Source organism: Pan troglodytes, chromosome 6 (genome assembly GCF_028858775.2).
Source record: "Pan troglodytes isolate AG18354 chromosome 6, NHGRI_mPanTro3-v2.0_pri, whole genome shotgun sequence".
Lineage (NCBI taxonomy): Eukaryota > Metazoa > Chordata > Mammalia > Primates > Hominidae > Pan > Pan troglodytes.
In genome coordinates this window covers 174,038,705-174,055,242 of record NC_072404.2, presented here as the reverse complement: position 1 = coordinate 174,055,242, position 16,538 = coordinate 174,038,705, and the positions used below count along the sequence as shown (strand labels likewise).

Genomic DNA, 16,538 nt, shown 5'->3' with positions numbered 1-16,538 from the left:
CCAGAACTTTGGGAGGCCGAGGCACGCAGATCACTTGAGGCCAGGGTTCGAGACCAGCCTGGCCAACATGGTGAAACCCCGTCTCTACTAAAAATATAAAAATTACCTGGGCGTGATGGTTCACACCTGTAATCCCAACTACTTGGGAGGCTGAGGCACGAGAATCACGTGAACCCAGGAGGTGGAGTTTGCAGTGAGCCAAGATCACTCCACTGCACTCCGGCCTGGGCGACAGAGTGAGACTATCTCTAAATAAATAAATAAAACATTTGCACAGCATAAAGCTTCACTCCAAGGTCAGGACAGCAGCCATTCTGTCCCCATTCCGAGCAGATCACCCACCAGAGCTCCTGAAGGCTCTGGAGTGCCTCCGGCTTTGCCTGTGCCCGGCCTCTCGGGTGAATGGGCCCCATATGAAGATGGGTCCCCATTTTCCCTAAGCTTGTATCCTTCACAGACCATCCCCAAGTTCTAATATTGCAGAACATTATTCAGGAAGACACAAAGTTATCCTACTAGACTTTACTTGCATTTTATCACTTAGTTAACACATCTCATACTTACCTGCTTGGTATTTTTTTTCCCAAAGTTTCTGATATACATGTCATATTCATTTACTGGTGGTAGATCCAAGAGAGAGAAAGTAAATGAAAAATCTAAGTCAATGAGCCGAAGCAGTTTTGTACTTCGCATCCTTTGAAATAAATTGGAAACAAGACAAAAATTAACTTGAATAATATACGTGGGGAAGTGTAGGGAGAACAGAAGTAAACTTAGAGTTAAATGCATGTTATTGTCAGAAACCTAGCTTCAGGCTGGGGTGAGTCTGAGATATTTAACAGCTGTTAAAAATAACTGAGTAGTAGACAGTCGTGGGAACCTGGTGTGTGACCTTGGCATTTGGTGATTCTGCTCCCCGACTGCCTCGTGTGTGTGTCACGAACCTGATGTGTGACCGTTCTAATGCGTATGCCTGAGCTAACACAAAATCAAGTCACACAACATATATGCCTGGGATGTTCCTAAGGACTAATTCATTTGACTTCAGGAGCTGACATACTGACTATGCAATCACCTGCACCATGGTCGGACCACGCAGCCAGTAAGTGTTTTGGGCCACGCGCTTTTCCAGGCCACAGCCAACCTCTGTGCTTCCCCCAGGACTTGACCTGCCTTTCACGCTCCAATCGCCCTCCGCCCACAGGCCTGACACAGCCAATCGCCCTCGGCCCACAGGCCTGAAACAGCCATTCGCGCTCCTCCCACAGGCCTGAAACAGCCAATTGCCCTTGGCCCACAAGCCTGACACAGCCAATCGCGCTCCTCCCACAGGCCTGACACAGCCAATCGCGCTCCTCCCACAGGCCTGACACAGCCAATCGCGCTCCTCCCACAGGCCTGACACAGCCAATCGCCCTCCGCCCACAGGCCTGACACAGCCAATCACCCTTGGCCCACAGGCCTAACACAGCCAATCGCCGTCAGCCCACAGGCTGACACAGCCAATCGCCCTGCGCACACAGGCCTGACACAGCCAATGGCCCTCCACCCACAGGTCTGACACAGCCAACCGCCCTCTAATCGTCCTCCGCCCACAGGTCTGACACAGCAAATCGTGACTGGCCCACGGGCCTGACACAGCCAATTGCCCTCCAATTGCCCTCGGCCCACAGGCCTGACACAGCCCATAGCCTTCCACCCACAGGCCTGACACAGTCAATCGCCCTCCACCCACAGGCCTGACACAGTCAATCGCCCTCCACCCACAGGCCTGACACAGCCAATGGCCCTCCACCCACAGGCATGACACAGCCCATCGCGCTCGGCCCACAGGCCTGACACAGCCAATCGCCCTCGGCCCACAGGCCTGACACAGCCAATCGCCCTCGGCCCACAGGCCTGACACAGCCAATCGCCCTCGGCCCACAGGCCTGACACAGCCAATCGTGCTCCCACAGGCCTGACACAGGCAATTGCCTTCCAATCGCCCTCGGCCCACAGGCCTGACACAGCCAATGGCCCTCCGCCTACAGGCCTGACACAGCCAATCGTGCTCGGCCCACAGGCCTGACACAGTGAACGGCCCTCCGCCCACAGGCCTGACACAGCCAATGGCCCTCTGCCCACAGTCCTGATACAGCCAATCGTGCTCAGCCCACAGGCCTGACACAGCCAATCGCCCTCGGCCCACAGGCCTGACACAGCCAATCGCCCTCGGCCCACAGGCCTGACACAGCCAATCGCCCTCGGCCCACAGGCCTGACACAGCCAATCGTGCTCCCACAGGCCTGACACAGGCAATTGCCTTCCAATCGCCCTCGGCCCACAGGCCTGACACAGCCAATGGCCCTCCGCCTACAGGCCTGACACAGCCAATCGTGCTCGGCCCACAGGCCTGACACAGTGAACGGCCCTCCGCCCACAGGCCTGACACAGCCAATGGCCCTCTGCCCACAGTCCTGATACAGCCAATTGTGCTCAGCCCACAGGCCTGACACAGCCAATCGCCCTCGGCCCACAGGCCTGACACAGCCAATCGCCCTCGGCCCACAGGCCTGACACAGCCAATCGCGCTCCCACAGGCCTGACACAGCCAATTGCCTTCCAATCACCCTCGGCCCACAGGCCTGACACAGCTAATGGCCCTCCGCCTACAGGCCTGACACAGCCAATCGTGCTCGGCCCACAGGCCTGACACAGTGAACGGCCCTCCGCCCACAGGCCTGACACAGCCAATGGCCCTCCGCCCACAGGCCCGACACAGCCAATCGTGCTCGGCCCACAGGCCTGACACAGCCAATCGCCCTCCACCCACCAGCCTGACATAGCCAATTGCCCTCCAATCGTCCTCTGCCCACAGGCCTGACACAGCCAAGTGCCCTCGGCCCACAGGCCTGACACAGCCAATCGTGCTCCGCCCACAAGCCTGACACAGCCAATGGCCCTCCACCCACAGGCCTGACACAGCCAATGGCCCTCCGCCCACAGGCCTGACACAGCCAATCGTGCTCGGCCCACAGGCCTGACACAGCCAATCGCACTCGGCCCACAGGCCTGACATAGCCAATTGCCCTCGGCCCACAGGCCTGACACAGCCAATCGCGCTCCCACAGGTCTGACACAGCTGATCGCCCTCCAATCGCCCTCAGCCCACAGGCCTGACACAGTCAATCATGCTCCGCCCACAGGCCTGACACAGCCAATGGCCCTGCACCCACAGGCCTGACACAGCCGATCGCCCTCCGCCCACAGGCCCCGAAACGCCGCACCCACGTGGCTTCCTCTTGCTTCACAAACAGTTCCTTTTCCATCGCCTGTGCTGGGTTTTCCTTTCCTAAGTTTCACCTTAACATTAGTGTGCCCGGGGTCAAATCCTTAAGATATTTGTTTGTTACTCCTCACTGGGATATAAACTCGCAAGGGCAGAGATTTTTGTTTCTTTACTGTTATCGCCACACAGCCGGTGCTCAATGAATGCACAGTGAATGACCGAGTGAACGACCCGCCCAACGTCCAGGTGCCTCGGCCACCGGGTCTGCTCTCTGCTCCTCCTCCTCCCCCGATCCTTCTCCTCGCACTCCTCCAGGTCTGCCCTGCTTCCTAGAGCACAGGCCTGCAGGAGGCTCGACCAAAACCTAGGATGTTTTATCAGAAATTCTCCCACCGGAAGGCTCTCAACTTCCATTTTCATCCCCTCGACCCTGTGCGAACGTCAAATGCCCTAGGCCATCAGATCTTTCTGTTTCACTCTACTGTCTTGAGAAATCAAGATGCAAACCTGAATGGAAACAGGGATCGCCTCCATGTTTCCCTTCTTTCCAGGACCTCGGCTCTTCAGGGCCCAGCGGCCTTGGTTGCTCCGGTATATTCAATCAGCTGGAGTGTTTTTGTTGTTTTAAATCCAACTTTTACCCTTGTTTTAGCTGGAGGATTTCTCTGATACAAGCCATTCCATCAAGAAAGTAGGACTCTGTACATATTCTTTTGTAAGATGCTTTTCTCGTATCACTGGAGCGTTTTTCATGACATTATATCCTCAGAGTATCCATCATTTTGATACCTATATTTCATACCTGATAGAATACTGCCTATGCAGACGTTGTACCAATTTGTTTCAAGCAAGCTTTTTCTCTACATTCTCATCAGTACTGAAGTATTATCTTTTTTTTTTTTTTTTTTTTTTTTTGAGACAGTCTTGCTCTGTCGCCCAGGCTGTAGTGCAGTGGTGCGATCTCAGCTTGCTGCAACCTCCACCTCCCAGGTTCAAGCAATTCTCCTGCCTCAGCCTCCCGAGTGGCTGGGATTACAGGCCATGTGCCACCACGCCTGGCTAATTTTTGTATTTTTGGTAGAGACGGGGTTTCACCATGTTGGCCAGGCTGGTCTCGAACTCCTGACCTCAGGTGATCCGCCCGCCTCAGCCTTCCAAAGTGCTGGGATTACAGGCTATGCCTGGCCTAAGTATTATCATTTTTTAATACCTTGCCTATTCCATAAAAGAAAATTTCATCCCATTGTTTCAATATACACTTCTCTGACAGGACATATTTTCATACATTTACTGACAGCCTAATTTTTTTCTGTTGTGAATTCTCTCTGTGTCCTTTACCACCCTGGGGCCATCTGGTGAGAGACTGGGGAATAATGTAAGAGAAAATAAGCAAACACATTACTTTTCTACCTCTCTACCTTGAGCCACTGACAGGTATTTCCTGTGGCCCCAGCAGGCCGGCCATGGCTCCAGCTCCCGACTGGCCAGCCTCTCCGGCTCAGGGGAAGGGGTGGCTCCTGCTGCCGCGAATCTCTGAGCTGCTCCTGGGCCCTGCTGAAGCTCAGCTCTTCCAACACCTAAGGAATTCACTCCCTGTGTCACATCCTTCTGTTTAATACCCAAATTAGTTTTTGTTTTCCTGACTGGATCTCAAGTCTTGTATGATCTATGCCCATTTTTAACTAGGGTTATTTAACTTTGCTTATTAAATTATAAAAACATTTTATGCATTAGGGATAATAAGTCTCTATCATATATTTTACAAATATATTTTCCCAATTGGACAATTACCTTTAAATTTTGTCAGATTTATGGACAATTGTACCTTGCAGAAATTTAATTTTTGAGGTACATTCCAGTAATTTTTGTTTTTTAATTTTTATTCTTTTTATTCTTAGAAAGTCCTTTCTTATCACTGAAATAACTAACCACTTACACTATCTATGCTCTCTTTTTCATTTTTTTTTAAATCCATTTGGAATTTATCTTGGGTATACTGTGAAGCAGGTATCTATTTTCCCTCAAATTTCAAGTTGATTTACTAAATGTATATCTAGTAGTAAAAGTGCCTCTATACTACTTTTCTTCTCTGTATTTCCTTACAACACACAAATGCCAGAACTCACCCACACTCGTATAAAGTGTGGACTCCTACATTTTTCTCAAAAACTTTTTTACTTTTATTTATCATCAATCCCTTTATGTTTCAGCATTTCATTTCTTAAATTTTTCTTTTAAAATATTTAATATAATTTTTGATCCAAAATAATCCATATAGTCTACTTATACATTATATATCAATCTAGTTAACATCCTAGGACCTAACTAGAAAACTACCAATTACTAGATTACCAGCCGGGCACGGTGGCTCACACCTGTAATCCCAATACTTTGGGAGGCTGAGGTGGGTGGATTGCTTGAGCCCAGAAGCTCAAGACCAGCCTGGGCAACATGGCAAGACCCTGCCACTACATAAAAATAAAAATAAAAATTAGCTGGGTGTGATGGTGCACACCTGTAATCCCAGCTACTCAGGAGGCTGAGGTGGAGGGTCACCTGAGCCCAGAAGGTTAGCGCTGCAGCAAACCAAGATCATGCCACTGCATTCCAGCCTGGGTGCCAGAGTGAGATCCTGTCTCAAAAGCAGAAGACGTAAAAGAAAGAAAAGGGAAGGGAAAGGGAAAGGGAAGGGAAAGGGAAAGGGAAGGGAAAGGGAAAGGGAAAGGGAAAGGGAAAGGGAAAGGGAAAGGGAGGGAAGGCAACCAATGACCCGCATCTACTTAGTGGCTCCTCCCTGAAACATTCCAAGATCCCCCACTGCCCACAACAATCACTAGACTGAATTTTGTGGTTATCATTTTCTTGTTTTTCAAAATATAATTTTATGTCATATTTATACGAGTCTAAACAACATACTGTGTAGCTTTATTTCTGAGTTTATAAAAATTGCATTAAACCATATGTAGTTTTCTGAGAACTTGAATCAGGTCTAAAAAAAAAAAAAAAAAAAAGGCCACGGGGGCCAGAAACCAGTTTTGCTACCTCCACAGGAGAACCAAAATATAAGGGCAGCAAAACTGCTGTGAAAACTGTCACCTTTATTAGTATTTTTTTTTCTTTTTTGAGACAGGGTCTCGCTCTGCCACCCAGGCTGGAGTGCAGTGGTGCAGCCACGGCTCAGTGCAGCCTCAAGGCTGGAGTGCAATGGTGCAGTCACGGCTCAGTGCAGCCTCGACCTCTCAGGCTCAAGCCATCTCCCACCTAAGCACTCCCCAGGAGCTGGGACCACAGGTGCGTCTCACTATGCTGCTCAGGCCCTTGAACTCCTCCTTGCTCAGGCTCTTGAACTCCTGTGCTCAAAGTGCTGGGATTATAGGCATATACCACCATGCCCAACCACTTTTATTATTAACGATTGATTTTTTCATTTAGTAAATATTTATTGAGTACTGACTAAGGAAGGCCATGTACTGAGCTAGGTGATAAGAGATTTTAAATCCACTTTTAAAAATCTTTATTTTTTGGCCAGGCATGGTGGCTCATGCCTGTAATCCCAGCACTTTGGGAGACCAAGGCAGGTGGATCACCTGAGGTCAGGAGTTCGAGACCAGCCTGACTAACATGGAGAAACCCTGTCTCTACTAAAAATACAAAATTAGCCAGGCGTGGTGGCGGCCACCTGTAATCCCAGCTACTCAAGAGACTGAGGCAGAAGAATCACTTGAAACCGGGAGGCAGAGGTTGCAGTGAGCCAAGATCGTGCCATTGCACTCCAGCCTGGGCAACAAGAGTGAAACTCTGTCTCAAATAAATAAATAAATAAAAATATTTATTTTTTTCATTTACTCCTCAGTCATATTTGGGGTTAGTATAATAGACCCTTGACTTGAAAATATATCTTTTATAGATTTCTAAATTTTACAAATTTCTCGATTTACTCCCAGGGTAGCTCCAACTGTCCGCCACAAATCTAAGAACAAACATCCAACATCAGCACATGGTACGTAGCGGCTCACACACCTGCTCTACTAACATAAGATCTCAACACAAAAGTGTAGTACAAATTAAGTCATATACCCCAAAAAAACAGTAGTAAAAATGCAATTTAAAACTCGATTTTTTAAAAGTATGTGAAAGAAAAGTAAGCTAAAACCCTGAACACCTTTGGCTGCTTTCCCAATACACCTACTTTTGCTTAAGGGCCTGAGTCCGACTCTTTTGACGGTGTGAAGCTGAGGCAAAATCCACAAAAATTCCACAAACGGAGGCTCTGGAAGGGGAACTGTTTGTATCTGTATGAGGGAGAAAAACACTATTTTTGCAACACTGAAATATGTCTTCCAAGCAAAAAAATATCTGGAGTAAAACAATTATAGGCATATATAACAATTATAGTCAACAAACCCTTCAACTAATGACAAACATCTTCCATAAGCATTTGAGAGACCTCTCTTGCTTATTTCATCTAAAACTTTCAGGCAACAAAGCAAAATTTACTGATCATCTATTGTATGTGCCACTCACACTATTAAAGAGTTTTAGAAATACTTAAGAATGCACAAAAGATGCAGTTCTAAGCCCCCATCCCGCCCATTCTGCAAAAAAAACCAAAGATTATCTTTCAGTAAGGGAAATGGAACAAGGACATACAAAATTGCTAAAAAACAGAAACAAGTGCAAATTAATATTGAATCAATTACTTAATATGTCAAAGGGCACGAAACAAAAGAGAATGAAGGCATAAGCTTCCTCAGAAGAATTTCTAAAATTTCTGAAGATGTGATTAGATTATCAAATTGTCAGGCTGATGGAAAAGGTTCATATTATATAAGAATGAACAACTTGGCCAGATACGATGGCTCATGCCTGTAATCCCAGCCCTCTGGGAGGCCGAGGCAGGCGGATCACTTGAGGGCTAGAGCTCCAGACCAGCCTGGCCAACATGGCAAAACCCCGTCTCTACTAAAAATACAAAAATTAGCCAGGCATGGTGACGGGCACCTGTAGTCCCAGCTACTCGGGAGGCTGAAGCAGAAGAATCGCTTGAATCCAGGAAATGGAGGTTGCAGTGAGCCGAGATCATGCCACTCTACTCCAGCACGGGAGACATAGTGACTCTGTCTCAAAAAAAAAAAGAAAGACAAGAACAAACAACTCCATCCCCAATCCTTTGTAATGGACACAAGTCATCCCTCAATCCACCTCTTCCCCCTGAGGACTTCGGTGGCTTCCTGTACATACTTACCCGTGTGTTTATTTGTTTGTATATTTATTTCTACCGCATCTTATCGTCTTTTCATTCCTTTTGGATATCGGTTTGCACTTGCCCTCCCGTCTTAGGGTTTTATGAAACTCAGAGCCCTTTCCCACACATTATCTCATCTGATCTTCACAACAAAGCTTTAAGGCCAGCAATGCAGAGGGTGTGGCTCTGGAGGATGCCTGTCTGGGTCAGGGGCCTGAGCTCAAGTCCCAGCACTGTCCGCTACTTGCTTCATGACCATGGGAGGTTACCTCATCTCTGCATCTCAGTTCCCTTATTGCTGGACATCTGCCGTACAGGACTGTGATAAGGACCAGACCACAGGAGGCCACGTTTATGAGCAATTAGAAAGCACCACACAGACATTATAAGATGTGACTGTTTTTAAAAATGAGAAAACCTTTAAAGTTACAGAATTAAGACTTGAATAAAGACATCCCTGGAGCAGAGTGCATACCTCTGTGCAAGTCATTGGCGCTCAGCAAAGACTCCTTCACTGACCAAGTGGACCATTTACCTTTTGGAAGTGTACAAAGGCTTTCAAACGCCATGGTGTAACTTTAGTGCACAGGAAAAAGTTATTTACCAAACGGTTTCTTACTGCCCTAAAAAAGGATAAGGTGTGCAGTTTATAACCAAGTAGTCCAAGCACCACAGGGTGTGGCAGAGTACAGCCAAGGAGGACACAGAAAACAAACCGGTGCTTAGCACTCAGAACGTGCCTGGCACTCCTTTAAGCACCTTCCATGTTTAGCTTGCTTAATTAATCTTCACAACAACCCTAAAGAAAGTCTGACACTCATTTCACAGTTAAGGACAATGAGGCACAGAGAGGTTAAGTAACTGCCCAAGATCACACAGCTAGTCAGTTATCTGAAACCCCGGAGTCAGCACGGCTCCGTGATTCCTGCTTCAGCACAGACCGTGATGTCAACACTGTGCTAGTCTTTACGACCGTCCACCTGTGCCAGCTCAACATTAAACAGGGCCAAGAAAGCAGCTCCAGCTTTACCTGGAGCAATGTGTATGACAGTGAATAACTCCTTCAAATAAGAAATATGCCAAAAATAATCTCATATTGAGAGTTTTAAATTCTAATCTTGTAAATCAGGCTAATAAAGATATAACACTAAGCATAAATGTTGAAAATGAGTAACAAAAAAAGGTTATTCAAAGATCTGCTAAGAAAACCAGTAACGTTAAGAATAAAATCCTGCTCGCGTCTCAGCAACTCCAGAGCAGACGAGCTTTAATGCTGTCAGGAAATCCTGTGTGCTGGTGGCACAAAGACCCTCCCTGTGTGCAGCGCTACCCCACGGGGAACTGAGGGAAACAGTCCCTGAGCCTCAGCCAGGCGACAGGGCTGAAGAAGGGGCAGATCCTTACCTCTACCAGGACAGGTGCCCTTTAGCTGTAAGTTTAAAGAACGCTCTATCAGCACTGCCCAGCTGAGTTCTGCCACCTCTGTAGCAGGCACAAAATGTGAGACAAAGAATCATTCTGCAAAACCTTCATTTGTATTAGTGCATCATATTAATTACTAACTATAATTAACTGCATCAATTACTGAATATTTTACTAGATAATTTAAAGTAGTATGTCATCAAATAGTATTTTAATATTATCCTATTTTATCCTCAGTGCCCATGTTTTATCAGAATGTCACAGTTTTCCTTTAAAGCAATTTGAAACATTAATTCCTACTCTCACAAGTAACATTATATCCTGATGCCAAGAATTTGGAGAAAAAATATATTTCTAAATTTAATTTAAAAAGGTCCTTGTAGGAAAAAAAGAATGGATCAAGAGCATGCTTCGTGTCAGGCTCAGTCCAGCTGTGTCCCAAGACTTGACAGGCACCTCGACCCCTCAGTCCCCACGTGCCTCATGAAGGCACTCATCAGTGGACACTGCCACGCCTCCAGGGAAAACCATGATGATTCCTCTGTGGAAACTCAACGAGCACATCATCAGGAAAAATAAGAGCATGTGCTCACAGACGGATAAAACGCTGGTTGCAAAGAAAACACGAGCCAGGCTTCCCACTGAGGAGGGCCACAGCATCCTCCGCTCCCTCTGGAGAACAGGAGCATCAGTGCTCACTGAGTGGGGCCACGGCGCCCTCGGCTAACCTAAGGCCTGGGTGCTGAGCAGAAAGTGACGTGCAACTTCTCTGTGTAAGAGAATTCTGGATGGGCTCGTGCTCAAGTCTTCAGGGGCCTCCTATGTGGTAGCTGCAAGGGCATGGCACCACCAGCATGTGGAAGATGTTACTGCTCCGCCCACCTTATTAGAGTAGGCCTGTGTGTGACAGCATCTGTGAGGGCTCAGTACACAGAGCCCTAAGAGCACGGACACCATTAGTAGCATTGATTTGTTTACCTGTCCTGGGCTCCTTTTCAAATTCTGTTCTACCTCGCTTCTGAAACAGTTTCAAAGATAACTCCCCAATCCTTTCATTTTCTGCATTAATAGCTCTTTGAATTTCTTGTATTTCCTTTTTTTGAGCTAGAGGAAGTTCTTTCAGTTTTTCTCTTGACTCAGGTTCATTACTGCTTTCATCATCATCGCCATCACAAACCTCAAAGTCATCTTCATAGTCCTGCAAACAATAATAATCTTTTGGAACCCTTTAAGACAAACTGACTTTCAATTATCCCTCATACTGAACAAAACATGACACTTTATAACTTAAAACAGACAATGTCCTTATTACAGCTAAGAAAGATATTTATAGTTCCCTGATTTTAATGTTTTTGAAGGTAAATTTATATAAACTGCTACCTTTATTTCTCTAAAAATAAATCACACAATACAGAACCATATACAGAAGACCTATCAACTATCATCACATGCAAACATTTGTGCTGAGAATGTGAAAGTGTATGTATTTTTATAGATACCTATGTACACATCTTTTTATGCATTGCACTTAAATATGAGTTAAATTATAAAATCATTTAATTACATCATATTGGTAAGTATTGGTAGAAGTATAGCAAGCATTTTACAGGTAACAGCTTGACCTAAATCAACCTAGCCAGATATTGAGTATTAGGATTAATAAAAAGAATAAAAAGGACATCAAATTACTATATATAAGCTGATTTTTAAGAATAAATGATTTTTAAGCTAAGGAAAGTTTTAACTTTTATACATACTTCAAAATCATCTTCACAACTGGCTGTATATGCATCAGCTCTAGCATTTTCTAAATCAGTTTCTTCCTTTTCAATTTCCTAGAGGTAAAAATCAAACACAAAACCAAAAAATTCAATCATAAACTTGAATATTGCAAATAGGTTGGGAAAACACATATGTTTTCTGACATTCCTTTGATGTTGCTAATTTTAAACTCTAGGTATTTGTAAAACTAATATAATGTTAAATTCCTTTAAGGAATACCCTTGCTAACTTACAGGTAGGACCAAAAAGAGAAAACAGTAAACATCCTTTTTGGAAAACCTCTATAATTCTGGTGGCTAAAAATTTTTTAAGTGTTTTACAAATAAACTTCAAATGTGCAGCAATCCATTTCTTATCCATGAATATATTCCCCGCTGAATGGTGCTCAGCTTATCTACACCATTAAAGACAGATAAACGGGCCAGGCACTGTGGCTCACACCTTTAATCCCAGCACTTTGGGAGGTGAAGGCAGGCAGATTACTTGAACTCAGGAGCTGAAGACCAGCGTGGGCAACATGGCAAAACCGCATCTCTACCAAAAATACAAAAAATTAGCTGGGCATGGTGGTGTGCACCTGTGTTCCCAGCTACTCCAGAGGCTGAGGTGAGAGGACTGCTTGAGCCTGGGAGGCAGAGGTTGCAGTGAGCCAAGATCGCGCCACTGCACAATCAAGAAGATATTACAAGGCATACTAGAAAGCAGAAAATACAGTTTGAAGAGACAGAGCAAGCACCAGTTCCAGACATGGCAGGGATGTTGGAATTATCACAACAGGAACTTAAAACAACTATGAGGACATCCTAAGAGCTCTAATAGACAAAGTTGATAGCAGGCAAGCAGAGAGATGGAAAGTCTAAGAAAGAACCAGAAAGGAAAGTTCAAGGTCAAAAACAACAAAACAACAGAAACAGAAGTGAAGAACAACTTTGATGGGCTCATTAGTAAACTGGACAGAGCTGAAGAAAAAAGTCTCTGTGCTTGATGATACCTCAATAGAAACCCCCAAAACTGAAAAGCAAAGAGAACAAAAAGCGGGAAGGAAAAAAAAAAAAAAAAAAACAGAACAAAATATCCAAGAACTGTGGGATAACTGCAAAAGGTATTCACATGTGTAATGGGGATGGCAGAAGAAGAGAGAAAGGAACAGAATACTTGATACAATAATGACTGAGAATTTCTCCAAACTGATGTCAGACACCAAACCACGCATCCAGGAAGCTCATGGAACACCAAGATCAATATCAAAACATCTACACCTAGGCATCTTATATTCAAACTACAGAAAATCACAGATAATGACAAAATCCTGAAAGAAGCCAGATGGGGGAAAAAACACTTTATCTACTGAGGAACATAGATAAGAATTACAGGCTGGGCACAGTGGCTCACACCTATAATCCCAGCACTTTGGGAGGCCGAGGCAGGTGGATCATCTGAGGTCAGGAGTTCAAGACCAGCCTGACTAACATGGTGAAACCCCATCTCTACTAAAAACATAAAAATTAGCTGGGCGTGGTGGCACTTGCCTGTAACCCCAGCTACTTGGGAGGCTGAAGCAGGAGAATCACTTGAACCTGGGAGGCAGAGGTTGCAGTGAGCTGAGATCGCACCATTGCACTCCAGCCTGGGCAATGACAGCGAAACTCTGTCTCAAAAAGAAAGAGAAAAAAAGAAAAGAATTACATTCAGTTTCTCAGATACCATGCAAGCAAGAAGACAGCATAATGTTTAAAGTACTGAGAGAAAAATATTCAGCAGCCCAAAATTACACATATACTCTATAAAATTATCCTTCCAAAGTGAAGGAGAAATAAAGACTTTCAAACAAAATTGAGGGAATTTGTTGCCAGTAGACCTGTCTTGCAAGCAACATAAAAAGAAGTTCTTCAGAAAGAAGGTGTATTAGTCCGTTTTCACACTGCTGATAAAGACATAACCGAGACTGGGAAGAAAAAGAGGTTTCATTGGACTTACAGTTCCACATGGCTGGGGAGGCCTCAGAATCATGGCAGGAGGCAAAAGGCACTTCTTGAAGTGGTGGCAGGAAGAGAAAATGAGGAAGAGGCAAAAGCAGAAACCCCTGATAAACCCATCAGATCTCATGAGATGTATTCACTATCACGAGAATAGCATGGGAAAGACCAGGCCCCATGATTCAATTACCTCCCCCTGGGTCCCTCCCACAACATGTGGGAATTCTGGGAGATAAACTCAAGTTGAGATTTGGGTGGGGACACAGCCAAACCGTATCAGAAGGAAAATAATATAGGTCAGAAACTTGGGTCTATATAAAAAAAAGAAAAGATGGAAGAAGAAATAAGTGAAGGGAAATAACTCTTCCTTTTCTTTTCCTTAATTGATCTAACAGATAACAGTTTGTTCAGAATAATAGTAGCAAAAATGTATTCAATTACGTATGCTTAGGTATTTATCCGTGTGTGTGTATGTGTGTTTGTGTACATATATGCATAGTTAGCCCTCCTTATCAAGTGGGTTCCACATCCATGGATTCAACCAACCACAGACCAAAAATATTTGGAAAAATAAAAATAAAAAATAATACAAATTTTAAAATACAGTATAACAACTATTTACATGGCATTTACATTGTATTAGGTTTTATAAGCAGTCTAGAGATGACTTAAAATACATGGGAGAACATGCATAGGTTATATGCAAATCCTATGCCATTTTATTTAAGGAACTTGAGCGTTTGCAGATTTTAGTATCCACAGGGGGTCCAGGAACCAATCCTGTGCCAATACCAAGGGATAACATGCTTATGTCTGCTTATACACAAGTAAAATGAATGACAGCAAGGATACAAGGAATGGGAGTGATACAGTCTTATTCAAAAGTGGACTTGTATTGGTTGTAAATGAATTTAAACCACTTTAAAAAGTTAAAAAAAAAAACCTTTAACTGATATGCTAAGAAAGGAGAGAAAATAGAATCATAAGATGTTCTATTAAAACCACAGAAGGCAAAAAAAGAATGAAAGACAAAAACAGGAACAAATAACAAGGGCAACAAATAAAAAATAGTAACAAATATGGTAGATACTAATCCAATATATCAATAATTACTTTGAACATCAATGATCTAAATGTACCAATCACAAGACAGAGATTGTCAGAGAGGATCAAAAACCAAGATCCATCTACTTATTGTCTTCAGGAAACCCAAATGAAGAAAAATATACCATGCTCACACTAATCAAAAGAAAGCAAAAGTCATTATATTAATTTCTGCCACAGCAGACCTTCAAAGTAAAGAGAGTCAACATGAATAAAGAAGGGCATTACACAATGATAAAGATGCCAATTTTATGTCTTTAATGAAAGACATAACAATCCTTAATATGTGTGAGGGTCAAATTATTTAAGTCAAAAACTAATATAAGTGCAAGAAGAAATAGATGAATCCACTATTACAGCTGGAGACTTCAATATCCCTCTATCAGAAATGGACAAATCCAACAGGCAGAACACGAGTAAGGATATAGCTGAACTCCATGGCACCATCAGTGAACCGGGTATAATGGGCAGCGTTAGACTGCTTCACCCAACAACAGCAGAATACACATTCTTATCAAGCTGGCATATAATTCACCATGATAGCCCATATTCTGGGCCATAAAACATACCTTAACAAATATTAAAGAATGGAAATTATACATCTGCTCTCAGGTCACAATGGAATCACACTAGAAATCAGTAACAGAAAAATAACTGGAAAATCCCACAATATATGAAGATTAAACAACATATTTCTAAATAACACAGAGGCTAAAAAACAAATCTCAAGAGAAATGTAAAAGCATTTTGAACTAAATAGAAATGAAAACTTATCAGAATTTGTGGAATGCAAACAAAAGCAGTGCTTAGAGGGCAATTTATAATGTTGAATGCATATATTAGAAAAGAAGAAAGATCTAAAATCAATCATCTAAGTTTCTAGCTTGGATTAACTAGAAAAGAGCAAATTAAATCTGAAGTAAGCAGAAAAAAGAAATAATAATAATTAGAGCAGAAATCAATAAAATTAAAAATAGGAAATCAACAGAGAAAAATCAATGAAATCAAAAGCTGGCTTTTTTGAAAATACCAATAAATCAGTACACTTCTAGGCCAAGCTAACTAAGGAAAAAAAAGAAAGCGGATCCAAATTACTAGCGTCAGAAAGGTAAAAGAGGACATCACTGCAGATCCCATGACATTAAAAGGATAATCAAGTAATACCATGAACAGCTCTATGCCCATAAATTTGATAACCTAGTAAAATGGGCCAATTTCATCAAAGACACAGTTGCTAAAACTCACACTAGAAGAAACAGACAATTTGAATAGGCCTATACCTATTAAGACATCAAGTCAATAATTAATAACCTTCTAAAAAAGAAAACACAAGGCCCAGCTAGTGCTAGAAAGCACTAATACTGGTGAATGCTACCAAACATTTAATAAAGAAATTATATAATTCTTACCTGGGCAAGGTAGCTCACACCTGTAATACCAGCACTTTGGGAGGCCAAGGCAGTAAGATCTGAGATGGGTGAATTACCTGAGGTCAAGAGTTTGAGACTAGCCTGGCCAACATGCTGAAACTCCACCTCTACTAAAAATACAAAAATTAGCTGGGCGTGGCGGCAGGCACCTGTAATCCCAGCTACTCAGGAGGCTGAGGCAGGAGAATTGCTTGAACCCGGGAGGTGGAGGCTGCAGCGATCTGAGACCGTGCCACTGCACTTTAGCCTGGGAGACAGAGAGAGACTGTCTCAAAAAAAAAAAAAAGAAATTATACAATTTTTTACAC

The 16,538-nt window shown here is 43.7% G+C and overlaps 1 protein-coding gene across 17 annotated transcripts in view; it reads right to left on the bottom strand.

Moving 5' to 3' along the window:
• The window catches only part of DYNC2I1 (dynein 2 intermediate chain 1), a 103,270-nt gene that overhangs the window by 44,116 nt on the left and 42,616 nt on the right, over nt 1-16,538 (bottom strand). For 5 of the 17 annotated variants that reach the window (XR_010159096.1, XR_010159094.1, XM_054655440.2 and 2 more), the window contains 5 exons: nt 11,696-11,773; nt 10,917-11,136; nt 9,921-9,998; nt 7,461-7,563; nt 565-694 (listed from right to left, as the gene is read on the bottom strand). Coding sequence is in view for 13 of the 17 variants with exons in the window: in XM_054655440.2 (XP_054511415.2) it covers nt 565-694; nt 7,461-7,563; nt 9,921-9,998; nt 10,917-11,136; nt 11,696-11,773 (609 nt within the window). In the remaining 4 variants the exon portion in view is untranslated. Of the gene's footprint in view, nt 1-564; nt 695-1,075; nt 3,115-3,778; nt 4,074-7,460; nt 7,564-8,991; nt 9,154-9,920; nt 9,999-10,916; nt 11,137-11,695; nt 11,774-13,249; nt 13,369-16,538 lie in introns of those variants that run through there. The other 12 variants (XR_010159097.1, XR_010159095.1, XM_054655441.2 and 9 more) reach the window with 8 other exon arrangements.